The 26981-nt window shown below is 45.3% G+C and overlaps 1 protein-coding gene across 1 annotated transcript; it reads left to right on the forward strand.

Annotated features, from left to right (window-relative positions):
* Positions 1-26979, forward strand: dnah9l (dynein, axonemal, heavy polypeptide 9 like). The gene is made up of 89 exons (XM_068339932.1): positions 1-107; positions 189-384; positions 522-621; positions 1544-1755; positions 1840-2073; positions 2203-2370; positions 2529-2645; positions 2785-2922; positions 3157-3281; positions 3384-3579; positions 3727-3831; positions 3910-4101; positions 4196-4396; positions 4476-4811; positions 4903-4980; positions 5055-5110; positions 5192-5312; positions 5403-5572; positions 5658-5880; positions 5962-6078; positions 6237-6323; positions 6437-6595; positions 6792-6875; positions 6956-7114; positions 7300-7422; positions 7532-7654; positions 7759-7983; positions 8059-8277; positions 8870-9037; positions 9180-9305; positions 9399-9506; positions 10100-10231; positions 10316-10476; positions 10546-10702; positions 10788-10933; positions 11049-11165; positions 11240-11378; positions 11521-11613; positions 11687-11881; positions 12034-12111; positions 12230-12362; positions 12458-12585; positions 12675-12823; positions 12900-13050; positions 13171-13302; positions 13384-13557; positions 13627-13831; positions 14399-14564; positions 14635-14737; positions 14884-15021; positions 15177-15278; positions 15365-15526; positions 15680-15763; positions 16121-16230; positions 16375-16537; positions 16660-16783; positions 16893-17035; positions 17117-17278; positions 17356-17415; positions 17500-17673; positions 17776-17922; positions 18533-18646; positions 18834-18977; positions 19599-19781; positions 20045-20146; positions 20223-20357; positions 20452-20625; positions 20705-20837; positions 21042-21144; positions 21231-21353; positions 21447-21651; positions 21762-21926; positions 22052-22192; positions 22347-22517; positions 22590-22712; positions 22800-22993; positions 23569-23717; positions 23799-23926; positions 24085-24222; positions 24303-24392; positions 24467-24658; positions 24761-24880; positions 25074-25133; positions 25314-25496; positions 25588-25770; positions 25859-25974; positions 26075-26187; positions 26274-26414; positions 26636-26979. Exons 1-89 carry the CDS (start codon positions 16-18, stop codon positions 26881-26883), a joined length of 12957 nt encoding a protein of 4318 aa, XP_068196033.1. The 5' UTR covers positions 1-15; the 3' UTR covers positions 26884-26979.
* The last annotated feature ends 2 nt before the right edge of the window (positions 26980-26981 follow it).

Consider the following 26981-nt stretch of genomic DNA (forward strand, 5'->3'; position numbering starts at 1 on the left):
CAGCTGAGGAGCAGGATGGTGACCCTGAGAGGTCTTGCCGAAGGACGGACGCTGCTCCCTCTGCCGATGTCTGTGGAGCGGGAACCTCCTCAAGCCATTGCCCTCAGGTGGGTGCATTTCTGAATGTCTTTTTTAACTCTTTAAAGTCCATACCACTGCTGACCACCCTCACCCTCTGTCTCCTTCAGCCCCTCTGGTTGGCCGCTGGACCCGGGCTTGTTATACTCTATAGAAACATTGATAGTTCAATGGTCAGGGCAGATATGGAACGTCCTGAAGAGGGATTCTGGATTGATGCTACAGCAGGGGGACCACCCAGGCCCCAATGTGGAGCTCCAGTTTTGGAGCGCTCAAAGGGAAAACCTGCTGGGGATCCAGTCACAAGTAATGACACAGTCTCAAGAAAAAAAAACTTACAAACGCCATTAAGCAAGACTGTAAGCCTGATGTTTTATACTGAACTGCATCAAATAATATAAGTATACCTAATAAAATGAGCATGGCGTGTTTGTTCTGTTCAGATCCAGAGTCCCAAAGTGGAACACATCATGGAGATCCTGAGGAGAGTTAAGAGCAGTTATTACTGCCCCTTCAAGGAGGTGTGCCTCAGAGTCCATGAAGGTAGATCTGCATTACTTTTCCTCACATCCAGGGTGCGATTTGTCAAAAAAAGTAAATAGGGGTCTTTTTAAATCATGGAAAAATAAGCAATCAACAGGCTTAATTCTTTTTTCAGGTTCATGGTAGACCCTATGAGCCTAAATCAAACAAGTTAACATTCATATTTAACACAAACTTAAAAAGACATGAACCATTTAATTTTCTGTGCTGGCCACAATGTGGAAAATGAAGATAATGAAGATGGCCTAATTAGGCTTCAGCACCGCAGATAACAGTTGATCACGAGAACATGGCAAGAAGATTTAGCCTAATGCGAATGGTCTCTAAAATTTAACATGTATACCCCATAGATTCTGATTTCCCGTCATGTTAAAATCACTTAAAATATCAGACTAAGTAAACAGTTTGCTGTGGTGTCAGATTTCATGTGGTCTTTTCATCTTTCCTGTTGGAGCGTCATCTACAGCGTTTCGTCTTTTTATCCACATCTCTATGAACTTTTGACCAGGAAACAAACCCACAATGTATTCATGTTCATGGAGACGTTCACCAACATGGAGACTGAAAATTAGTGCCAGCAATGTAGACTATAGGCTTCCTCTTTGAAAACTGCCTCTTATTTCATATCTTTTAAACTATTGACGGGGTTGTCCCCCTGCAGGAGACAAATGGTGAATTAGGTCTCCTGGGAAAAATGGGGCTCAGGTATCAGTTGGAACAAATATTTTCAGTCAGGTTTCTGCCCAGAAGCATTAATATTTTACTATTGGTTAACTATTGGTGGAGTTAACTTAGAAACTTGAACATACTCAGCACACTTCAGCATCTACAACACACTCCGTAGACTTGTTTTGAGTGTTTCTTGTAGTGGAAAGCATCAGTCTGTGATGTCATACTGATGATGTCATATTGGTCCTCATAGCGGTGTTGGAGGCGGAGGACATCGATCTGTATCTACGTCCTCTGAGGAGGCTGATCAGCAGTCTGGAGGAGAAGAGTTTCCCAAAGATCGACACTCTGCTGCCCGCTGTTTTCCACACGCTCTGTCTCATCTGGAGCAGCTCGCAGTACTACTGCACTCCAAGGCGTATGGTGATCCTCCTGCAGGAGTTCTGCAACCTGATCCTAGAGAAGGTACAGCAGTACATCTCCGTAATAGATTGATAGTTAAATGAAGTCATTTAAAGATTTGTGGTCTTGATGTTTATCTGTGTCCAGGCCTTCATCTACCTCCTCCCTGAAGAGCTCTTCAAGATGGAGCTGGAAGAGGGAGTGGAGAGAGTCCAGATAACCATCTCAGTTCTACGCAACTTAAAGCAGCTATTTCACACTCACCGCCAGCGAGTACCCAAGTACTACAAAAATACCAAAAATCTCAAGCTGTGGGACTTTCCAGCCACGCTTGTCTTCCAGCGTTTGGACCGGATAATGGAGAGGCTGGTCATGATCGAGGTGCAGCATAGTTGGAAAAGCCCAAGACGTTACACGAAGCAATCATTTTTATGTCAAAGTGATAAATCACATGTTGTCATTGTTTATAAAATACACCTCCACCATGGCTCCCTTTCTCCATCAATTCAGGAATTATTTGCAACAGCGTTGGACTTTCTGAAACTGGAGAAGGTTGAACTAGGAGGATCCAGAGGGAAAGTTTTCAGCGAGATGGTCTCCGGCATGAGCGAGGAATTTCACGACCGCTGGCGGGCCCTCAGAGAGAGCAAATACGACCCCCTGGACTACACCGACGATGTGAGACCCAATGAGATCAGGCTTCTGTCTGATTTACATTATTAGTGGCATTGACAGACCCAGACCCATGCAAAGAATATTTATTCGGTGGAAATTTGCAGTGCCAGTACACTCAGAGAACAGAGAAGGTTTCATTGCTGGTGTTGTGTTCTGTCCAGGAGTTTGTGCGTCTCCACAGACGGTTCATGGAGCAGAACAGAGATTTTGACCAGAGGCTGGGAACTGTCCTCAATCTGGCCTTTCAGCACTCCAAAAACCTGAAGTCGGCCTTCAAGGTAGGCCTGGCACACATTGATGTCGGTCCAGACAAAGTTGGTGGTGGCGGTTGATTACTTGTTCTAACTTCCTCCAGAGCTTCATTAGACATCACACAACCTTAACTAAATGTTGTTGTTGTGTTCTTTCCTTTTTTAGCTGTTGAGGATCTTCCAATCCCTGCTCGAGAGACCTCGGATTCACCAGCTGTTTTCTCCAAACTACAACGAGTTGTTGGCCATGTTCAACCAGGAAATAGACCACTGTCGGTTCATAGTGGATCAGCACTGGAATGGGGTGAGAGAGGCTGAACAGAAGTCAATATTTCTACTTGATTATTTGCCTACTTACGTCACAGTTACGTCATAGGTACATTAAAAGAATATCAGGATGTAGAGATCCACAGAAAAGTAATTAGATTAATTATTGAAAATAGAGAGAATTAGCGAGTCTCGTATGGGTTTCTGATTTACACATTTAGCTATGCATGTGTAGAAATGTCAGTGTATGTTATCAACCGGTTTATTCCAGCTGCAGGCAGGTTGTTCCGTCCTGGGGAAGAATATGCCGTCAGTGGCCGGAAACCTCAAATGGTCGCAGGAAGTCCGGAATCGCATCCTCACCAACAGGACTGGCCTCTGCCAGCTAGCTCAAATGTATGGACCGATCGTATTCATGTCTGAGACTCACTAAAACATTCACAGCAAACAGAGGTCATTTATTTTTTACTATCTTTATTTTCCTCATCTCACTCTCAGGCCTCTGGGCAGTTCTGAAGCAGACCTCATCTTCCAGAAGTGTGAGCGGGTTTTAGAGGTTCTGGATCAGCAGGATGAGGAGCTGTTCTCAGACTGGACCCAAGGCCTGGAGGAAATCTGTCAGGCCCACCTGAAGGAACCACTACTCATGGCAGACACCAACACGGGCCTTTTCCAAGTCAACTTTAGTCCCGCAGTAAGCAAAGCCAGATGGAACCACCAAGAGTGACGTTAGATACTCTAAAGTTGTGTTGAATACTTAAGGTTTGATTTGGATCTTGATAGAGGAAGTAAGATTGAGCAATAATGAAAAAATTATTGGCAAATTTGTCCCTTACCTTAGTTGACATCAGTGCTCAGGGAGGTGAAGTATCTGGGAATGTTGGAGAGCCACAACATTCCCAAGGCAGCTCTCCAGCTCTACTCCAATCGGGAGAAACTTTACATGGTGGGAACAAAGCTTTTTAAGTCTTCCTCCTGTGGAAAAGGGGGATTTTAAAGTGTTGACCTTTCAATGCATTCTCAGTACACTCAGACGTTGACTCTGGTGACCCAGTGGTACAACCATCTCCACGGCACCATCCTGGCTGTAGAGCTGGGACTGGTGAAAGATGAAATGGAAGGGGCCAGATGGCAGCTGGACCCTGCCCTCCAAGAGCTGACGTGGGCTCATGACGACCTGTGGGACTACATTCAGAGCACACGAGACCTGGTCCAGGTACACACCTGTAAACCAAACTCCTCATGTTGTTCAAACATAACGCTACTGAAGCAGATTTAACTTCCGTTCTCCTCTCTTCGGCGACCAACAGAACATTTCCAGTCGTGTCCAGAAGAGTAAATCTAACGTCGAAGCCATCCAGGCCCTGATGGGGAAATTCAGCCACCGAGCCTTCATCACCAGAAAGAGCCATAGTTCTGCACTCCTCATGCTACCTGATATTGAAGAGAGTGTTTCCAAACAGCATGCATTCATTCATGGCACAGGAGAGCACATCCACAACCTGCTGACGGTAACTCCCCACCCGCAATTCTGATGCTGCAGAAAACATCCAACTCTTGATCCCATGTTCCCTTCCCCTTGTGCTCCAGGAGAACCGGTCTCTGCTCTGCGTTACCAACCTGGATGGCTCTGAGTGGAGGGCCTACATGGACTATGTGGACCGCATGATCTTGGCGGGCTTCTCCAGCGCGGTGCGTTGCTCCCTCCAGTATTTCATGGACAATACGGATGCAGTCCAGAACATCACGCCTCTGTTTGAGGTCCAGCTCATTCTCAATGGTAGCGAGATGACATTCAAGCCCCCGTTGGACTTCGGCCAAAGCGGCAACTTCTACGACATCATTGATAAGATGGTGATTAACATCACTAGCATGGCGTCCTTCATCCCCAGAGTGGCTGTGCATAAACAAATGGATAACTATCAGGTGCTCCTGACTAGATCTGTCTGTAATTCACGGATTTATTTGTACAGAAACTATCCTTTGATGCATGTTATGTTTCTTCTGCATCCTGTAGCGAGACATCGATGAAATGGAAGACCTGTCAGAGATGTGTCATGTTGTACGCTCTCGGGCACGAGCAGCAATCTCTAAGGTGAGTCTTTGTGTTCTGGTCACACTTTCAGGCTTGCCTCTACCCAGAGCTGTAAAGATCGTGTTTGTTCTCAGGTCAGAGAATACCAGAGTTCATTTTCCAGCTATCGCTACCTATGGACTGACGACAGGTAAGAAGTGTGTGTGATCAATAATAAATTAAATTTACTTTATTTCTGCTTTATTACACTTTTTTTTCTCCATTTCCTCAGGAGTGAATTCATGAGGCAGTTCCTTCTTTATGGTCATGTGCTGAGTACCGAGGAGGCCGAGCTCTACGCCGACTATGAGCTGAAGAAGAACCCTCCCACCCTGGAAAACTTCAAAGAACAGGTTGCTTATCTATGTGTATTTAGACTGTGTGTTTTAATACTGGAGGTTGTGTTCTTACTACCTGCTTCTGTTCTTCACTCGTCACCTCAGATCAATCTGTTTGAGTCTCTGTATGAACGGGTGAACAAGATGGAGGACAAGAAGGTGTTCTATGGCTGGCTCCAGCTGGACATCCTGCCCTTCAAGCACACGCTGATGAACGTCATAAAGAGATGGAGTTGGATGTTCAAGGAGCACTTGCTCAACCACGTCAACAACAGGTCAGAAGCACAAATGCTTAGATTGCAGAGCGGTAATTCTCATTTAACAAACTCAAAAGTCTAATTTTTTCCTTCTATTTTGCAGCGTGAGAGAATTATCCTCTTTTGTCCAGGACACAGCTCATGGCCTGTCCAGCAAGGTGTCTGAGGGAGACTACAAAGGCCTGGTGGAGATCATGGGACACCTCATGGCCATACGGGACCGACAGATCAGCAACGAGCAGCACTTTAAACCTCTAAAATCTACTGCCGAGCTCCTCAAAACTTACGGACAGCAGCTGCCGGAGAGCGTCTGCACGCAGCTGGAAGTCTGTACCGAAGCACAACTGCAGACACACACAAGTATGTGCGTTTATCTTTCCATCACATTCTACAATGTATCATCACAGGAGCTGCCGGAGAAGTGGAAGAGCCTAAAAAAGATTGCTTTCACCGTAAAACATGAGGTGGCGCCACTGCAATCCAATGAAGTGTCCGTCATACGCAGGAAATGTGTTCGGTTTGAGGTGAGGCTGTGCGTGAGCGAGGTTGGGTTTCACATCTGACATATGAACCTTCTCACTTTCTGTCCTGCATTATACATGGCTTACAGACTCTACCGCTTACTGTGTATAGATGGAAAGGTAGTAGCTCCACCATGAAGGATTTTTTTTTTTCATTTTAGGTAACGCAACACGAGTTCAGAGAACAGTTTCGTAATGAACCAATCTTCAAAATCGACGTGGACGAGCCATATAAATTAATCGATAAGGTGAGGGAGTTGCCCTTTGCTTCCTATTCAGAAAGATCATTTTCACCTCACTTCCTAGCATAAAATTGAATCAAAGATGGAACGCCACATCATTTTAAAACATCTCCACCCAGTCCAATCGATCCGTAGCGGTGATGGAGGCAGAGATGAAGAAGCTTCAGGACACGGCAGATCTGTTTGAAGTCGGTTTTCCAGACTACAAGCAGCTCTATCAGTGTCGCTCTGACATCATACTGGTCAAAGCAGTCTGGGACATGGTCGTCTTTGTCAAGGTACATTATATAGTATGTGGACAAAACATGTCAAACTTTTGATTCCTTAGTTATATGTAAGCTCCACAAAACACCAGGTGCACATTCTCCACACTCCAGACACCCACAACAATAGGCACCCAACAGATTAATACACTTTGTTTGATTGCAGTCAATAACATTTGACACTCATGAATTCCTTTCCTCTCCATTCCAGACCAGCATAAAGGACTGGACCAAGACTCCATGGAAGGAGATCAATGTAGAGCAGATGGACATGGAGCTCAGACGATTCGCCAAAGTACAACAATGAATCCACGGAGAAAAGTTCTTTACCAAGTTTTTTTCTGCACTCATGACTGTCTCTGTTGCCTGTCAAAGGAAATGAAGATGCTGGACAAAGAGGTGCGGGTGTGGGATGTTTACATGGGTCTGGAGTCGACTGTGAAGAACCTTTTGACCTCTCTGAGAGCCATCAACGAGCTGCAGAATTCCGCTGTCAGAGAACGACACTGGCAGCAACTCATGAATGCCACCAGGGTACGGCAGTGTCTCTGCTGCTGCCTCTCATAGTCATGCGCTGTCTAGTCCCAAAATGTTTCATCACATTCTCCCCTTCATGCATTATTTAACCAACCTACATAGCATCGCCACAGCTCAATGAATCCAATCATGTGAAATCTGATCACACTCATGGCTGTTGTGTTATTTTTTCTGGTCCTCAGGTCAGGTTTGTGATGGGGGACAGCACCACTCTTGGGGACCTGTTGGAATTGCAGCTTCATCGTGTGGAGGAAGAGGTGAAGAACATTGTGGACAAGGCTGTGAAGGAAATGGCAATAGAGAAAGTAAGAGCAATCCATCCAGTAATATCAAATACTCCCGTGTTACTTTATCCAGCTACACCATTTATGCTAATGTTCTAGTGTGAGATGTCTCACTGTCTCCCACATTTAGGTTTTGGCTGAGATAACCCAAACATGGAGAGTGATGTCATTGTCATACGAAGTACATAGCAGCACTGGAACCCCTCTTCTCAAAGCAGATGAGAATCTGATCGAGACACTAGAGGACAACCAGGTGAGGGCCATGCACTTCCTGATTCACTCGTGACTTTAAGGAGATTTCTAAAAAATGCAGTGCATCACAATGAATGTATTTGAACACTTCCTCTCTCTCTTCAGGTGCAGTTGCAGAACATCCTGATGAGTAAATATGTGGAGTACTTCCAGGCAGAGGTGAGCGGCTGGCAGAGGAAGCTGATGGTGGCCGACCTCGTCATCTCCTCCTGGTCGTCCGTCCAGAGGACCTGGGCCCATCTCAACAGCATCTTCACCAACAGCCACGACATTCGTTGTCAGCTGGCCAATGATGCTGAGCGCTTCCAGGGGATTCACGCTGACTTCCAGGTAACACACAGATACTGAAGAACCTCCTTGCATTCTTCATAGGTGTCATACTTGACACCTCTGTCTCTCACCCAGAGCTTGATAACGGAGGTGGTGCAGAACAATAATGTGGTGGAGGTGACTAACCGCCCCAGCTTCCTGGAGAACCTAGAGACCTTACAGCAGAGGCTGTCGGTGTGTGAGAAAGCCTTGGCCGAGTATCTGGAGACCAAAAGACTCACGTTCCCCAGATTTTACTTCGTCTCAGCCTCAGACCTGCTGGAGATTGTCTCGAAGGGCACGCAGCCCAAAGAGGTGAGGAATTACAATTTAATTATATTTACAACTGGAGTCCATAAAGATGTGGTAAAGAAATAAATCATTATTATTATTATCATTTCAACAAACTACCTCAGTTTTAGAGGAGAGGACCCAACTCTATCCATCAGACTTGATGTTTTTGAGTGTGTGTGTGTGTGTGTGTGTGTGTGTGTGTGTGTGTGTGTGTGTGTGTGTGTGTGTGTGTGTGTGTGTGTGTGTGTGTGTGTGTGTGTGTGTGTGTGTGTCTGTGTGTGTGTGTGTGTGTGTGTGTGTGTGTGTGTGTGTGTGTGTGTGTGTGTGTGTGTGTGTGTGTCTGTCTGTCTGTGTGTGTGTGTGTGTGTGTGTGTGTGTCTGTGTGTGTGTGTGTGTGTGTGTGTGTGTGTGTGTGTGTGTGTGTGTGTGTGTGTGTGTGTGTGTGTGTGTGTGTGTGTGTGTGTGTGTGCGTGTGTGTGTGTGTGTGTGTGTGTCTGTGTGTCTGTGTGTGTGTGTGTCTGTGTGTCTGTGTGTCTGTGTGTCTGTGTGTCTGTGTGTGTGTGTGTCTGTGTGTCTGTGTGTCTGTGTGTCTGTGTGTCTGTGTGTTTTCCAGGTGACCAGGCACTTGCTGAAGCTGTTTGACAACATAGCAGATCTTCTCTTCAGGGAGTCACACACAGGTGGAGGACAGGAAGAGTGTGGGGAGGCGGTTGCCATGGGGATGTTCAGCCGAGAGGGAGAATACATTGCGTTTTCTGAGCCATGCATCTGTAAAGGACAAGTATGGAAAAACTTTGAGTTAGAAACACAAGTGTACTCTCGCTCTATGTTATGTGTTGTGCAAAGGATGTAGATTTGTGTAGAGTGAACATGTTTTCAATGGAATTCTGTCTGACTTTACTTTTTTAATTATCTGATTGCAGGCAGAGTGTTGGCTCAGTGCCTTAGAGAGCACCATGCGCCGGACGGTCCGAAAGGAGATCCAGGAGGCGGTGGCTGCATATGAAGACAAGCCCCGGGACCAGTGGCTGTTTGACTACCCAGCACAGGTCTGATCATGCACATTTCTTGAAAACATAATCTCAGCATTCTAAATCGCTCTAAATATCCATTGTCTGCCTCCATTGTTTTTCCACATGCAGGTTGGTTTGACGGGCAGTCAGGTGTGGTGGGCAACAGATGTGAGCATCGCTTTCGAGAGGCTGGAGGAGGGATTTGAGACGGCTCTCAGAGACTACAACAGGAAGCAGGTTGTGTTATCAGTGTGTGTGTGTGTGTGTGTGTGTGTGTGTGTGTGTGTGTGTGTGTGTGTGTGTGTGTGTGTGTTGCGTGTGCGTGTGCGTGTGTGTATGTGTACGTGTATGTGTTACTAGAGTATTTAGCTACTCCAAACCTCAGAAGATCCAAAGAAAGAGGTCAAAACAAAGTACAATCCAAGTAAAGCAGGGCAATACAAACTGAAAAATCGAAAATGCAGGAATAATGCAAGTAGTCTAAAGTACAAAATCAAAAATCTTCAATGAAAAGACTATAGCGACAGTCATGACACAGCAAGGTTCCCAGTAGTAACTCACTACAGCAGTTTGACAACAACTCAGTACATCAGTAACAGAAAACCAGGCTTAAATACACACACTAATTAATCTCATGACAAAGATTAACTTCAGGTGCCAAACTCAAGATGGCGGAACACACATGAGGAGAGGCAGAGAAACTGGAGCACATGACACAACAAAACACTAGTCACCCAGTCTAACCCATGAAAAGAAGGTCAAAGTGGCCACTAGAGGCCAGAAAAGTCCCAAAATCATAACAGGGATGACTGTGGCTTCTGGTTTTGTAGATCACACAGCTGAACTCACTGATCCACATGCTACTGGGAGATTTAACCCCCGGAGACAGGCAGAAGATAATGACCGTCTGCACCATTGACGTCCACGCTCGAGATGTTGTCGCCAATCTGATAAGTCAGAAGGTAAGAAAGATGTCTGGTATGTATTGGTTATTTACATTGCTTGTATCCCTGTGCTTAACGGTCTCCATTGCATGTTCCTGTCAGGTGGCGACGGGTCAGGCCTTTGCGTGGCTGTCCCAGCTACGCCACCGCTGGGATGATGACACCAGGCAATGTTACGTAAACATCTGCGATGCCCAGTTCCAGTTCAGCTATGAATACCTAGGGAACACCAACAGACTGGTCATCACCCCCCTCACCGACAGGTAAGCTTTCTAACCACTTTCTAACAATGCACAGGTCAGCTGAACAGGAGGTCAACCCATTTCTTTTAGGTGTTACATAACTTTGACCCAGTCCCTTCATCTCACGATGAGTGGCGCCCCCTCTGGCCCTGCTGGCACCGGTAAGACAGAGACCACCAAAGACCTTGGGCGTTCCCTAGGCATCATGGTGTATGTGTTCAACTGCTCGGAGCAAATGGACTACAAGGTAGGGCACCTACCTATGTGACACCCTATGTCATGTCCTTTTACGCCACATTCACTCCCTTTATTTTCACTTTGTGTTCCTTCAGTCCATAGGGAACATCTATAAGGGTTTGGCTCAGACAGGAGTGTGGGGATGTTTCGATGAGTTCAACAGGATCTCGGTGGAGGTGCTGTCTGTTGTGGCTGTGCAGGTCAAGACTATCCAAGACTCTATACGCAATAAGAAGCAAAGGTTAACATAAAAATAATGGCATGCTTTACGTGCTTTGTAAATAGTTCTTCTTTAATTGTCTGATATTTGCTTCAGAGTTGATCATCATTCTCTAATTGATGCTGTATGTGTGCAGGTTCCATTTCCTAGGGGAGGAGATAGAGCTGAAGCCGACAGTGGGGATCTTCATCACTCTGAACCCAGGTTATGCTGGCCGGGCTGAGCTCCCGGAAAACCTCAAGGCTCTTTTCAGGTCTGATACTTTCAATGTAGGAGTTAATAACTGTGTAGGACACTTGGTTAATCACTGGTACGCTGTCTGTTCAGGCCCTGTGCCATGGTAATCCCAGACTTTGAGCTTATCTGTGAGATCATGCTAGTTGCAGAAGGGTTCATCGATGCCCGTCTGTTGGCACGCAAGTTCATCAGTCTCTACACTCTTTGTAAGGAGCTCCTGTCCAAACAGGTACCAGAACAATTTCCTATGTGATGCACAGAACATTAAATGTTCTACTGGAAGTATTTCTTCTGCTGTTATATGATGAAGATGAACTATTTAGAAAAAGTTCCATTCTACAGTCAATGCTTTCCGGATTTTTCATCTCCAGGATCATTATGATTGGGGCTTAAGGGCGATCAAATCAGTCCTGGTTGTAGCAGGATCTCTGAAGAGAGAGGACCGTAGCAGACCTGAGGAACAGGTATGATCAGTCTGTTAGCTTCATTCAAGTGCTAATGCATTATGAAACTCTCGCCACTTCATTTCCTGTCCAGGTGTTGATGCGGGCACTGAGGGACTTCAACCTGCCCAAGATAGTGACCAGCGATGTGCCAATATTCCTCGGGTTGATTAGTGATCTGTTTCCTCTGCTGGACGTACCCAGAAAGAGAGACCCTGAGCTGGAGAATGCTGTCCGTCAGTCCGTCAGCGAGCTGCACCTGCAACCCGAGGAGAACTTCATAGTCAAGGTGTCTTCATGCAGTCGTCTTTGTTACTCTGTTTTTTTTTAAAAAGAGATAATTTTCAGTAGTGGCACCAAGTGGTTTCAGTACAGAGAAAGTTGGAAGAAACAGGAGCCTGATTATGTTCAGAACCTACTAATATACTCTTATGCATACAGGTGACCCAACTGGAGGAGCTGCTGGCTGTCCGACACTCTGTGTTTGTAGTAGGAGGGCCAGGCACCGGAAAAAGCCAGGTTACTTCAGTAGAACCTTTGCATCCATTTGTTCTCATGCACAAATGCAGACATAATTATACTCTGACTGTGAAGGAGGATTTGTATAAGATCTTATGTTTAAAATGGCTTTCACCAGATCTTGAAGACTCTCCACAGGACCTATGCAAACTTAAAGATGAAGCCACTGTGGAGCGATATAAACCCCAAAGCTGTGACTACGGATGAGTTGTTCGGATACCTGCATCCTGCTACCAGAGAGTGGAAAGACGGTGAGGGGCTTGAAGAACATTCAAGGAGTATGGTCAGATAATTCGAATATATTTATGACGACACATTTGAGATCTCACGGCATGCTTCATCATAGGTCTGTTCTCCTCTACCATGAGAGAGCTGGCCTCAGTGGGCCATGATGGACCCAAATGGATGGTTCTGGATGGAGACATTGATCCCATGTGGATCGAGTCCCTCAACACAGTTATGGATGACAATAAGGTCAGGTTAATGTTGATACTTCTGATGATTTTGTCAACTACTTGAACAAATAATGAAGTTTTCAAGCTATTCTTCTCTGTTCTGTCCAGGTTCTGACCCTGGCAAGTAATGAGAGGATCAGTCTGTCCTCCTCCATGCGCCTACTCTTTGAGATCTCTCATCTGAAGGCTGCCACTCCAGCCACCGTATCCAGGGCAGGGATACTGTATGTCAACCCACAGGACCTAGGCTGGAGCTTGTAGGTAACACACAAACCCACCCGAAAGGTCATGGAATTCTTAGCATTTCTCAGAAGTCTTGTCTTCTATTCTCAGGTATGTGACAAGTTGGATCGATACCCGACAGACCCAATCAGAGCGAGCCAACCTCACTATTCTTTTTGATAAATATGTGCCGTACTGCCTGGAACAAGTCCGCTGCAACCTGAAAACCATCACCCCCATACCAGAGAACAGTATGGTGCAGGTGAAGAAACAAAATATGCTGATTATTTTTGTCACCAACAGGCCAAAGACTCTTAAACATCTCATGGTTATGTTTTGGTCTTGTTGTGCTTGAAATAAGTAGTGTAACATTTGTGTTCAGACGCTGTGCTCTTTGCTGGACTGCCTGTTGACCAAGGACAACACTCCTCCAGACTCTCCCCGAGAACTTTATGAGATCTACTTTGTCTTCGCCTGTGTCTGGGCCTTTGGGGGGGCCCTCTTCCAGGATCATGTATGTGGTTGCTAGATGTTGACAAACTCACTCCATTTTCAGATTATTCTGCCACCTGGTGATGTTTTGTTTTCTCTCCAGCTAAATGACTACCGTGCTGAATTCAGCCGTTGGTGGTCCAAAGAGATGAGAGCAGTGAAATTTCCATCCCAGGGAACCGTGTTTGACTATTTCATTGACTCTGAGACTAAAAAGTTTACCCCTTGGAGTGAGAAGATGGTACCATTTGAGCTAGAGCCTGAAGCCCCGTTACAGGTACTGAACATAATTATTACAAATTGTGCTTACAATCATGTTTAAACTAACCATTTCCGCCATTTTCAGACTGTGTTGGTCCACACTCCAGAGACAATATGTCTGACCTACTTCATGGACCTGCTGCTCCAGAGGGGTAAACCTATTATGTTGGTGGGTAACGCCGGAGTGGGCAAGACTATCCTGGTATCTGATAAAGTGGCCAAGCTAACAGAGGACTACGTGGTGGCTAAAGTCCCCTTCAATTACTACACCACATCAGCCATGCTTCAGCGTAAGAATCACAGCATTGGGGAATTATTTTTTGGGGTTTTGATCCTAACTGAAAAAAATGTTTTGAGAAAGATTTATTGCATGTAAATTACTATCTTCATCCTTAACCAACACCTCTGCTTGACTCTGTGTGTCTGTTGGTGGAGCGTGGATAAGTCACAAGCCACATCCTCTGGAGCAACGCAAGACTCAAGTTAATGATCAGGGCAGCGAAATTAATCAAATATAATTTCACTCTGATGAATTGAAACTTGATTTTTAAATTCCACATATAAAATACGGCGTGTCTTTCTTTTTGGGGGGACAGAAAATCCTGTTGAAGAGGAGGCCATTCCGTCTTTTTGATTGTTCAGGGAAAGACTGTTGTGACACCACACTACTTTTGCCCTTGTATGATCCTCAAAAATCTGGAAATACATTTCTTGTATTTTTATTACCACTTTTCTGATACAGCTTGTATTTTATTTTTTTCCATGACTTAAATCCACTCTGTTGATGTTTATTTAAAAGCTGGGGGTGAAATGCTGCCATCTTTTGTCAAACGTCTCATACATTGTGTGGAAATCAGGTGTCCTGGAGAAACCCCTGGAGAAGAAAGCTGGTCGTAAATTCACTCCTCCCGGCACCAAGAGGCTCATCTACTTCATAGACGACCTCAACATGCCTGAGGTGGATGTTTACGGGACCGTCCAGCCACACACACTCATACGTCAGCACCTCGACTACAACCACTGGTTAGATAACACAGAATCAATGAGTTAACAGTTTGGGTTATACATGAAAAACTACACTGAATATTCACAGGTATGACAGACAGCGACTGGTGCTGAAGGAAATTCATAATTGCCAATACATCACCTGTATGAACCCTACGGCTGGGAGCTTCTCCATCAACCCAAGACTTCAGGTATAAATGTTCACACATACATAACTGTTTGTCAAACTAAAAAAGTAGTTTATAGATTAGTTAGTTAGAATTCTCTTAATCAAAGGACAGAATGAATGGATGAATGAATGAAATAACAGGAACCATCACATCTCTCATCCTTTCAGAGGCACTTCTCAGTGTTTGCTGTACATTTCCCCAGCGCAGACGCATTGGCCACCATCTTCTCCAGCATTCTGTCAGCTCACTTTCTTCAGGGTGGATTCAGCTATGGGGTCTCCCGTTCCGTTGGGACCCTCATCCAGGTAAAACCCAACTCAGGAATTACTTGTCATGAAAAGCATTTGTTCTAATTAATGTAAGCCTCGCTCTATCAATCCATCATTTGATCTGTGCTTGATAGCGCTGATGTTTGTCTGTTCTGGCATCTATCCATTTGTCTCTGTTCTTCTACTTCCAGGCAGCCATGTGTCTGCATCAGAAAATCAGCCAGAACTTCCTCCCCACAGCGATACGCTTCCACTACATCTTCAACCTGAGAGACCTCGCCAACATTTTCCAGGTAGCACATCAAAACTATATCATTTTTGGCTGTCGAGCCTGATATCAGTCCATGTGTCTGTTCTCTGGGTGGGTCTTTGTGTGTAGGGTATCCTGTTTGCCGTGCCAGAGAGCATCCGATATCCCATGGACCTGGTTCACCTCTGGTTGCATGAAAGTTCCAGGGTTTACTCCGACAAACTGATGGAAGAAAAAGATGTGGAACTTTTCAACAAAATCCTACTGGATACCGGCAAGAGATATTTTGAGGTATAGAAACCACAGTGAAGTTCATCACTAATCATACAGCACTCTGTGACACTAACCATTCTATTTTTAGCCACAGACAGATTGTTTAACTGTGATATTTTCACTTGCCTTTTTCATATGGCAGTGCTGTATCTCTGTTTCTATCTTCTCCAGGGAATAGACGAGTCCATCTTTATCCACCAGCCTCTGGTTTATTGTCATTTTGCTCAGGGAGTGAGAGAGCCTCGCTATCACCAGGTTCATACACGCATGTATCTCAAACATTTACATTTCTATTACATGTAGTCCATGTAGTCCTTTTAAGTATCCATTTGTAATTGTGGAAATAAAATAGTTGAGTTTAATTATGTGTTTGACTCAAACCGATTTAAAATGTGGTTCATTTGCGACTGTAATATTCAAAGATGTAACAACATAGTTTCTGTTGTCATGTCTGATCAGTCAGAATAATCCATAATGATTATGTGAGGCTTGAATTCAAAGTTAATCCCATCATGTTTTTTTGAACTCTCATTTCTGTGTATGTCTGGAAGTTACCACATAACTTGCTGCTGTCCTTCTAAAGAGAAATTTGTTTTCTTGTCCATCTTGCAGGCCTCAGACTGGGAGAAACTTCAGAAAACCCTGGCGGATGCTCTGGAGCATTATAATGAGCTGCATGCTGTTATGGACCTGGTACTGTTCGAAGAAGCCATCCAGCATGTGTAAGACACACACACTCACACTGACTCACACACATTCATGCAAGCTGCAGCAGGATATTTACTCGTACAGGGAGGGTTTACAAAGAACAGCACATACTGCATAAAAACCACAGAGCATGCTCATATCATGGTTTTTGTGGTCAGGTGTCGCATCAGTCGGATCCTGGAGGCTCCCTATGGTAACGCGCTGCTGGTGGGGGTCGGGGGCAGCGGGAAGCAGAGTCTTTGTCGGCTGGCTGCTTTTCTAAGCTCACTGGAAGTTTTCCAGATCACTCTGCGAAAAGGCTATGGCATCAACGACCTCAAGGTAATCAGGAATTAATACAGACATCCACAAAAGATGCTAAATGTTATTCCACTTTTTTTGCAGGGAAAGCCGGTGGCCTGATATCACTGTGTTCTTTTTCCTCTGTGATGCCTCATCTATAGAGTGATATAGCAGCATTATACATAAAGGTTGGCGTGAAGAACATTGGGACGGTGTTCCTTCATACTGATGCTCAAATTCCTGACGAACGCTTCCTGGTTCTCATCAATGACATGCTGGCATCAGGTCTGTCACCCTGGATCAGGATGAGTCGCATCTTTCCTTCTAGGAAGGATCTCTCGTGCATGAAGAGAATAGAAAGTTCTTTTGAGGTGGTCTTGTTTGTGTTATTTAGGCGACATTCCTGACCTGTTTGTCGATGAAGAAGTGGACATGATCGTGTCGTCTATCAGGGTGGAGCTGAGAGGATTGGGACTCGCCGATACCAGAGACAACTGCTGGAACTTCTTTATCGAGAGGATCCGACGGCAGCTGAAGGTCCGAAAAGTAAATTTAATATTGGTTTATGATGTTATATGTCATCATATGTCATCTCCCAACGCCCCGTTTGTCCCTCAGGTCGTCTTGTGTTTCTCCCCTGTTGGCTTCACATTGCGGACTCGTGCACGCAAGTTCCCGGCACTAGTGAACTGTACAGCCATCAACTGGTTCCACCCTTGGCCCCAGCTCGCTCTCCAGTCTGTCAGCTCCACTTTTATCGAGAAGATACCTAAACTGGAGGTGATAGCTCAAATACCTTCTTGTTTTCTTCAAAAACTTCTGGATGCTTTAATTCCTCACCATTTTTTCCTATACAGCCAAACTTGCGGGCATCTATCAGCGAATTCATCTCTTACGCTCACACCAGTGTCAATGAGGTGAGTTAGGTCAAAGTACCATTAGTGATGACCATTCATCTCTGACATCATGTCTCTGGATTCTTGACCAACCACGTCCAACAGGTCAGTGTGAAATACCAGCAGAGCGAGAAGCACTTTAACTACACCACCCCAAAGAGTTTCCTTGAGTTTATGAAACTTTATGGTAACCTCCTGGGAAAGAAACGCACCGAGCTGTCCCAGAAGATGGACCGGTTGGAGAACGGCCTGCAGAAACTGCAGAGCACAGCCTCACAGGTTAGACATGGCATCACTGTCTGCTGCCGAGTCCATCCCCTAATCTGATTCTTCATTTTCCTGTTATTAAATCCCGATCTCTTCCTAACCCGTCTTACTCAGGTGGAAGACTTGAAAGCTAAGCTAGCAGTGCAGGAGATCGAGCTGTGGCAGAGGAACACAGATATAGAGGCTCTCTTGACTAAAATAGGACAACAGACGGACAAGCTTAACCAAGAGAGAGCTGTGGCGGATGAAGAGGAGCAAAAGGTAAGTGTGTGTACGACTGGATGGCCAACATGCAAATGGAGATAAAGTTTTAGATCATCAAATACCTGCACATTTTAATTTCATGCTATTTATTATAATATGAGAAGAACCAAGAAGCAATGACACAAAACTGAAATCAGCCACATTTGTAGCAGTCTGATTAAGATGCAGAGTTCACTTCACTTCATGTTTCACGTCTAAGGAGGTGTGACACTCCACAACACCTTTCAGCTTATGGTCTATGGTGTTACCTATGTCCTTAATTGGACACACGCCTTCCCTCTTGCGGTCTGAAGACTACATACCCAGTCCATCCTAGCAGGTTTCTTATTGGCTGATATGTATTTAGATTTATATGATTGGTAGTCTTTTATATTTTTTCCACCTTCTTCTATTATTTCTGCTTCATGCCTTTCCAATTTAATTTTGTACTATGTGTCATGATGATCCTGATGAGGCGTCAGGTCAGGAGCCGGTCAGAGAACATAGTTGCCCTGATGCTGCGGATATTTCTGGAAGTTTCTTTACCTCTTTAGAATTTTTTCTTGCTTCTCCACGCACTACTAGAGTAGATGAGGTTTCTCCAGAAACTCTTACCTTTATTCTTCAGGTGGCGACCATTCAAGCTGAGGTGACCAAACAGCAGCAGGAGACTGAGGCGGACCTGGTGAAAGCTGAACCTGCACTGCAGGCAGCCAATGCAGCCCTCAATACATTAAACAGAGTAAGTCACTCATGTAGACCTAACTCCTTTTACCACAAAAGGTTTTATTTGTTTTATTAAATTACATTTGTTTTATGCAACATTTTTATGTGACAATCTCTAATAAACACTTTTTAAAAAAGTAAATGCAGGTTTGGCTCTATCCCAGCCCCCAAAATGGATTTTTGATATATGTGCACTCTTTCAGCTTAACCTGACAGAGCTGAGGACGTTCCCCAACCCTCCAGCAATCGTCACAAACGTCTCCGCCGCTGTTCTGGTGCTCCTCTCTCCACAAGGCCGAATCCCCAAAGATCGCAGCTGGAAGGCTTCCAAGATGGTCATGAGCAAGGTGATATTTTACAGCCCCGCCTTATCGTTTGTCTGAGATTAATAGCAGGCGAACGCAGAGCCAATAAAATGCCTGTTAACAATAAATCCCTAAAACTGCTGAAATGATTGTATCGCATTTAAAATGACTGATTGCAATTTTATTCCACATCCCTGGTCTAAAATTCCAACAAAGACAATTTAATACCTTCAATTTTTTTAAATCATATTTTTCATAATGTTTTTACTGGCTGCTGTTTTATCAATTATAGCATTCCTTATCCTCGAGTTCTCTTTTCATCTCCATTCACTAAAAGTCCACACAGAATTCTTTATCACCCTCATATTTCATGACTGATGATGCCTTGGCCTCGTGTAAAAGAGATCTGTAATCTCAACCATGTACTTTAGTGTGTCATAAATACTTGTTATAAATAAAAGTGAGGAGGTCTCAACAAGCAATATTTTATATTAGAAAGATAAAAATAAAATTATGATTGTTGGAATTGTTCTTTTTTCCCGTCATTTTGACTTTGAGTCTGTATAACTTAAAATATCAGTGTCCCTGATTAATTTGTCATTAACATATGGAGCCTATGAGATGACATCGTCTCACCTGACCCACACACTAATGCACATCCAGGTGGACGATTTCCTGCAGGCGTTGGTGAACTTTGACAAAGAGCACATCCCTGAGGCCACGGTGAGGTGCGTGAGAGACGAGCACCTCAGTGACCCAGAATTTAATCCCGAGTTCGTCAGACAGAAGTCATCCGCTGCTGCAGGGTTGTGTGCCTGGGTTATCAACATCATACGCTTCCATGAGGTACGCACGTCTGCGCCACCTGTCACATCCAGGTGCATCATTCAACCTAACCCTACAGGGATTTGATCTGGTCTCTTTTTCCTCCCCACATCTATTCTGTTGCATTGGACAGATCTTTGTAAGTAGAACTCTTCTTTTGTTGCCCCGATGTCATTTAGGTCTCATAGTTTTAGGACTGAATTTCACGACCAAAAATAGTGTGACAGGGGTTGTTTTTGTCACTTGGTGCTTTATTGATTTCCAGATTGTTGTTTTGTCTTCAGGTACTCTGTGAGGTCGAGATGAAGAGGATGTGTCTGGCTCAGGCCAACGCTGATCTGGCTGAGGCAGCAGAGAAACTGGAGGTCATCAGGAAGAAACTCGCTGTAAGTCCATTCAGACATATTCACATCATGTATAGGCGTAGATATAAAGTATCATATGCATTCTCTGATGTCTCAGGAGTTGGACGGCAACCTGGAAACTCTGACAACGGCGTTTAAGAAAGCAACATCAGAGAAACTACGCTTCCAGGAGGAGGTCAACCGCACCAACAAGACCATCGAACTAGCCAATCGGCTGGTCAAAGGACTGGAGGTGAGCTCAGAGTGAGCGGATCCATTATGTTCTTCTTTTTAAACACAACATTGAGCAATTTCAGTATAACACCCATACATTCACTATGGCTTAGAGCGAGAATGTACGTTGGGCCCATTCAGTGGCTCAGTACCATGAACAAGAGGAAACTCTCAGCGGAGATGTCCTCCTTACATCCGCCTTCATCTCGTACGCCGGATCCTTTTCCAAAAAGTACAGGAAGGAGCTGTTGGACAACCTTTGGATGCCCTTCCTGCGCAACCAGAAGGTCACAATCTCTCAAACGCTTCTCAAATACCTCACAGTAGATTTGTTGGCTCATTTGTCCCAAATTTTCTCTCCATCAGACACTCATCCCCATGACAGGGGGGTTAGATCCGGTGTCCATGCTGACTGATGATGCCATGGTGGCCCAGTGGCACAATGAGGGCTTACCAGGAGACAAAATTTCAACTCAGAATGCAGCCATTCTCATTAACTGTGAGCTGCTGCATGAGATGTGCTTCATCACTTAACCATCAGAACCATAGCTTGCAATTTGTGTGGCATTTGCTTAGTGTGTGTGTGTGTGTGTGTGTGTGTGTGTGTGTGTGTGTGTGTGTGTGTGTGTGTGTGTGTGTGTGTGTGTGTGTGTGTGTGTGTGTGTGTGTGTGTGTGTGTGTGTGTGTGTGTGTGTTGCTTCAGGTGAGCGTTGGCCTCTTCTCATTGACCCCCAATTGCAAGGCATCAAGTGGATCAAGAGTCGCTGTGGCAGCAGCCTGAAGGTGATCAGTCTTGGCCAGAGAGGGTGAGTGTTTATGTTCCTGTCTCTTTATGGGAGAATTCTAACACACATAATTCATCTTTTGTGTTGAATGTTGTGTCATGTTGCAGCTATGTAGATGTGATAGAGCAGGCTGTGGTGGCAGGGGACACGGTCCTCATAGAGAATCTTGCGGAGACTGTCGACCCTGTTATTGACCCACTGCTGGGCCGACACACTATCAAGAAGGGCAGGTACAGGAGAGACACACACACAAGTGTTCTGGACCCACAAAACAAGTATTAATTCCTTTAAGAGTCCTGTTTTCTCACTCTCTCTCCTTTAAGTTGTATAAAAGTCGGGGACAAAGAGTGTTTCTTCCACCCGAGCTTCAGACTCATCCTCCACACCAAGTTGGCCAATCCTCACTACAAGCCAGAGATTCAAGCCCAGACGACCCTCATTGATTTTACTGTAACCAGGGATGGCCTGGAGGACCAGCTTCTGGCCCAGGTGGTAAATCAGGAAAGACCTGACCTCGAGCACCTCAAGGTGAGGAAACGTCTTACTTGGCTTCTCTTTCCCTCTGTGATGTAGAAATGTTTGTTCATCGGTCTTGAAGTGCCTCTTTTAAAGTTATTCTTGCTTTCATTTCCCTGCAGAAGGATCTGACCAAACAGCAGAACATGTTCAAGATCGAGCTGAAGCTCCTGGAGGATGAGCTGCTGACCAGACTGTCTGCTGCAGAGAGTAACTTCCTTGGAGACAACATTCTGGTGGAGAAGCTGGAGACCACCAAACACACTGCTGCTGAGATTGAGATGAAGGTAACAGGATTAATGTTTGTGCTCAACTGTCACTTTTAATCTTTTTAATTCGGTGTAACCCTTGTGTCTTTCCACCCTTACATTTTATTTTACTTCGCTGCCTTCCTTCCTGGCTTCCCTCTCAGGTTCTGGAAGCTAAAGTTAATGAGGTGAAGATAAACGAAGCCAGAGAACACTATCGGCCCGTCGCTGTCAGAGCCTCTCTGCTGTACTTCATCATGAACGATCTCAACAAGATCAACCCCATGTACCAGTTTAGCCTCAAGGTAATGAGGGAAGATGATGAAAAGCAAGGAGCATCCCTCCAATTTAATTTGATGCTGACAGTCATATGAGATGTTGACTTCATGCAATCTCTCAAAGACAAGATGTAGTTTACTGATGAATTTCCTGAAGATGGTCTTTCTGTCTCCTTTGCAGGCCTTTAATGTGGTTTTCCACAAGGCCGTGGAGATGGCAGAGGCCTCTGAGAATGTGCAGAACAGAGTTAACAAGCTCATAGACTGTGTGACCTTCTCCACCTTCAATTACATCAACCGAGGATTGTTTGAGAGAGACAAGCTCACTTTTACTGCCCAGCTCGCCATCCAGGTGTGTGGATGTCTGTGTGTTCAAGACAGAGGGAGACAGCTTGTTTGGACTCTAACCGTCTCGCTCTTTCAGTTGCTTCTGATGAGTAAGGAGATAGACGTACGAGAGTTGGACTTCCTGCTTCGTTTTAACATCGACCACAGCTATGTCAGCCCCCTGGACTTTCTGTCCAACTCGGCTTGGAGCGCCATCAAGGTGCACTGCTCATCCGAAACACATCCAGGATGTATTTTGTTTTTCCATAATGATTTTTTTCACCTGCCGTCCATTATCTTTACCCAGGTGATGAGTTTCAGCGATGAGTTTCGCGGTCTCGATCGGGACATCGAAGGGTCCCCCAAACGCTGGAAGAAGCTGGTGGAGTCGGAGTGTCCAGAGAAAGAGAAGTTCCCCCAGGAGTGGAAAGGGAAAACCTCCCTGCAAAAACTCATCATGATGAGAGCCCTGAGACCCGACCGTATGACCTACGCTCTCAGGTGAGGAGGTTTTTGAGGAGCCAAGGAATGGCTTTTGAATTGTCCGTTCAGTTCTTGTGAATCCAACATCTCAAGAAGACCTTGAAGGAATCCTTCAAACTTGGCACAAGAAACCATTGAAGCTTAGGGAGCAACTGATTATCCTTCGGTGGCAAAGGTCAGTGTAATCTGTTTGACCGTAACTCAAGTAATGATACGTTAATTATGATGGAGTCCCAGAAAGTGATAAAATGATGAAGTGATGACATTTTATCTGTTCCTCTCTGGCCATTATATAGCGTCATAACTCAGGAACAGAAACAGAGATGGTGACGTTAGGTCACACCGGTCTTTTAATGCATTGGTGACACTAATCTATGATGTTCTATCAGACCCTGAGTCTCTTTTCTTCCCTGGAGATGATCCAATGAAATAGTTGTTCACACAGCATTCACTTATTACCTTTCATTAAGTCCTTTCAAAATCAAAACTACACGTTATGTAAGTTTGGACAGACATTTCATGGTCATCTTCTCAATCACTTCTGTCACTTACTTTTAAAATCAACCTTTTTTTTCTCCTCCTGATTATTGAAGGGCTTTTGTGGAGGAGAAACTCGGAGTGAAATACACAGAGGGCCGAAAGACTGAATTTGCTAAGTCCTTCAGAGAGAGTGGTCCAGCCTCACCAGTGTTCTTCATCCTCTCTCCAGGAGTGGATCCACTGAAAGATGTGGAATCACTTGGTAATCAGAGTGACTGTAATCATGATGTTTGTTGGGGTCTAATCAACATACTGAAACAGTTTTCACGTTGTGTGCTTCCAGGAAAGAAGTTGGGTTTCATCATTGATCTCGGGAAGCTACACAACGTGTCCTTGGGCCAGGGACAGGAAGCTGTGGCCGAGGTTGCCATGGAAAAGGCTGCGAAGGAGGGTCATTGGGTTATACTGCAGGTCTGACTAGAGGAGAGAGAAGATGGATAGACAAAGATAATGTCTGAAGTTTGATGATAATCAAATGTGGTTTACAATAAACACAGAATGAAAGAATTCTGAATCCACCGTCTTCTCTGCTAGATTCAGAATACATGTCCTCATTCCCATCTGCATAGAACATCCACCTGGTTGGACGCTGGCTGGGTTCTCTGGAGAAGCTCCTGGAACGCTGCTGTGAAGGCAGTCATCCAGACTACAGGGTGTTCATGAGCGCCGAGCCGGCACCGACTCCCCAGGAGCACATCATCCCTCAGGTAGAGACAGCAAGGTCATCAAGTAAATGTGTAATGAATGCAGATTGTTAACTACATTTGATCTAATATCTTCTCCTCAGGGCATCCTAGAGAATGCAATCAAGATCACAAACGAACCCCCTACAGGCATGCTCGCCAATCTGCATGCCGCTCTGGACAACTTCGACCAGGTGATCGTCTACCCGTCTGCTTCATGTGAGGCGTGTTCCGGTATGTTTGTACTGATTTATTGCTGTCTGCACAGGACATCCTGGACCAGTGCAGCCGTGAACAGGAGTTTAAGACCATCCTCTTCTCCCTGTGTTACTTCCACGCCTGTGTGGCTGAGAGGAGGAAATTCGGACCCCAGGGTTGGAATAGAAAGTACCCCTTCAACACCGGAGACCTGACCATATCTGTCAACGTGCTCTACAACTACCTGGAAGCGAACGCACAGGTAGGACGTTCTGTTGATTTTATAAAGAGACGGCTTGACTGAGGGTAATGAAGATACTATGAATATCTTGGCAGTGACTCTATTTTGACTTTTATGATGAAGGTACCATGGGAGGACCTAAGGTATCTGTTTGGGGAGATCATGTATGGAGGACACATCACTGATGACTGGGACAGACGGCTCTGCAGAACATACCTGGAGGAGTACATGCAACCCAACCAAGTACGTTCAAAACGTGAACAATAACCTCAATGACACGAGACGTAAGCCAGTTTCAATGTGGCTTCAGATTGTAGACTCTTTCTAGCCACGTGCAACCCAAATTTCTAGGAAAGAATACATTTTTGGTTTGTATCATTTGAGGATTGATGCTGTCTTTGACTAACTCAAAGGTTTCTGTTGCTAATTTTCACAGTTTGACCGCAAGCTAGCTTTAGCACCTGGATTTGTCGTCCCCTCAAACTTGGACTACAAGGTAAACAGAGAAACACCACATTAAGAGAACATTTTCATTAAATGGATTTACTTCCGGTTTTAAAATCCTTGTTTTTTCCTAAATAAATAAAGATTAATTCCCATCAGGCAGCACATGAACTAAAAATCTCTGACTGAGCAGACACGACAGCAGTTATTGATCTCCACCTTGCATCGCCAGGGTTACCATGACTTCATAGATGAGATGCTGCCCCACGAGAGCCCGGTGCATTATGGGTTGCACCCCAACGCAGAAATTGAGTTCTTGACGGTAACTTCAGATAATCTTTTCCACACTCTGTTGGAGCTGCAGTCTCCAGATGCCGTGATGGGAGAGGGAGCGTCGCAGACTCTGGATGAGAAGGTGTAGCTTCACCCCCCCAAGTTCAATCGTATCTGCAGAGGATCATCACAATGAAGAACTTACATTATTCTCTGACTCCTCCCTCCACCAGGTGAAAACTATTTTAGATGAGGTGATGGAGAAGCTACCAGAGGAGTACAACATGTCTGACATCACCTCCAAGACAGCCGAGCGATCCCCGCACATCCTGGTCTGCTTTCAGGAATGTGAGCGCATGAACATGCTCATCTCTGAGATCCGACGTTCGCTCAAGGAACTCGACCTGGGCCTCAAGGTTTCCTTTTACCTCAGCACCCATTTTTTATAATCTTTCCTTCTCAATTTCATAAAATGAAAAGAATGAGCCCTTAAATATGTCACAGGGAGAACTGGCCATCTCCTCCGAGATGGAGAAGCTGCAGACGGCCTTGTTCTTTGACAAAGTCCCTGATATGTGGACCAAGTTGGCCTACCCATCCACCTACAGCCTGTCTGTCTGGTGGGTGTCTCTCTCTCTGTCAGCATGTGTGTGAGTTACTGTGTATGTTGAAAAAGGAATATAGTTAAGTCCATACACACTTGCTATCTTTGCGTGTCAGGTATAACGATGTGTTGCAGCGCTGCAAAGAGCTGGACAGCTGGACTCAAGACTTGTCTCTGCCCACCGTTGTCTGGCTGTCGGGGCTGTTCAACCCGCAGTCCTTCCTCACCGGTAAGACCCATCCACACGCGAGGGTGTCACCTAGCACTAGCTGATGGATGCTAATACCTCTTACCTCGTCTGACCTGGCTTTCCAGCGGTGATGCAGACTCTGGCACGTAAGAACGAGTGGCCCCTGGACAAAGTCAACCTGACGGTGGACGTGACCAAGAAGTTTAAAGAGGAGTTCAACCAACCAGCCCGGGAGGGCGCATACGTTTACGGGCTTTACATGGAAGGTGGGCGAACACCAGGCTTTTATCTGTATAACTTATTTTACACACTTGAAACAAGTTACCAGATCAAAAACTCACTATCAAACAAAAATCCAAACCTTGCATCAGACTGAAAATGTCCAAAATAAAAAGATTGAGATTTAGTAGAGAAAAATCTGCAGCGGCGGTGCTGGGATCCAGTACAACCTAGAAGTTATGCTCATATTCATCGTTGTACTCCACAGGTGCCAGATGGGACGCTAAAGCTGGGGTGATCACCGAGGCCCGTTTGAAGGAACTGACCCCAGCTATGCCCGTCATCTTGGTCCGAGCCGTGCCCAACGACCGCCAGGAGACCAGGAACATCTACGAGTGCCCGCTCTACAAAACCAAGATCCGAGGCCCCACGTACGTGTGGACCTTCAGCCTCAAAACCAGGGAGAGGCCGGCTAAGTGGGTGCTGGCCGGAGTGGCTCTGCTCCTCAGCGTCTGATCGCGACAGGAGGATTCTGACTCAATGGGGTGAGGCAGGTGTCCCACCACGCACCGTCCACATCGTTCAGTATACAAACAGAGAAAATCACAGCAATG

This window comes from Antennarius striatus, chromosome 18, assembly GCF_040054535.1.
Source record: "Antennarius striatus isolate MH-2024 chromosome 18, ASM4005453v1, whole genome shotgun sequence".
In the NCBI taxonomy this organism is placed as follows: Eukaryota; Metazoa; Chordata; class Actinopteri; order Lophiiformes; family Antennariidae; genus Antennarius; species Antennarius striatus.

Excerpts from the sequence above, each read along its gene's own strand:
- dnah9l (XM_068339932.1), top strand. The coding sequence starts at position 16 with ATGGTGACCCTGAGAGGTCTTGCCGAAGGACGGACGCTGCTCCCTCTG. Across the intron at positions 622-1,543 it reads GTGCCTCAGAGTCCATGAAG|CGGTGTTGGAGGCGGAGGAC; the intron begins GTAGATCTGCAT and ends TGGTCCTCATAG. Across the intron at positions 18,647-18,833 it reads CCCTCAATACATTAAACAGA|CTTAACCTGACAGAGCTGAG; the intron begins GTAAGTCACTCA and ends GCACTCTTTCAG.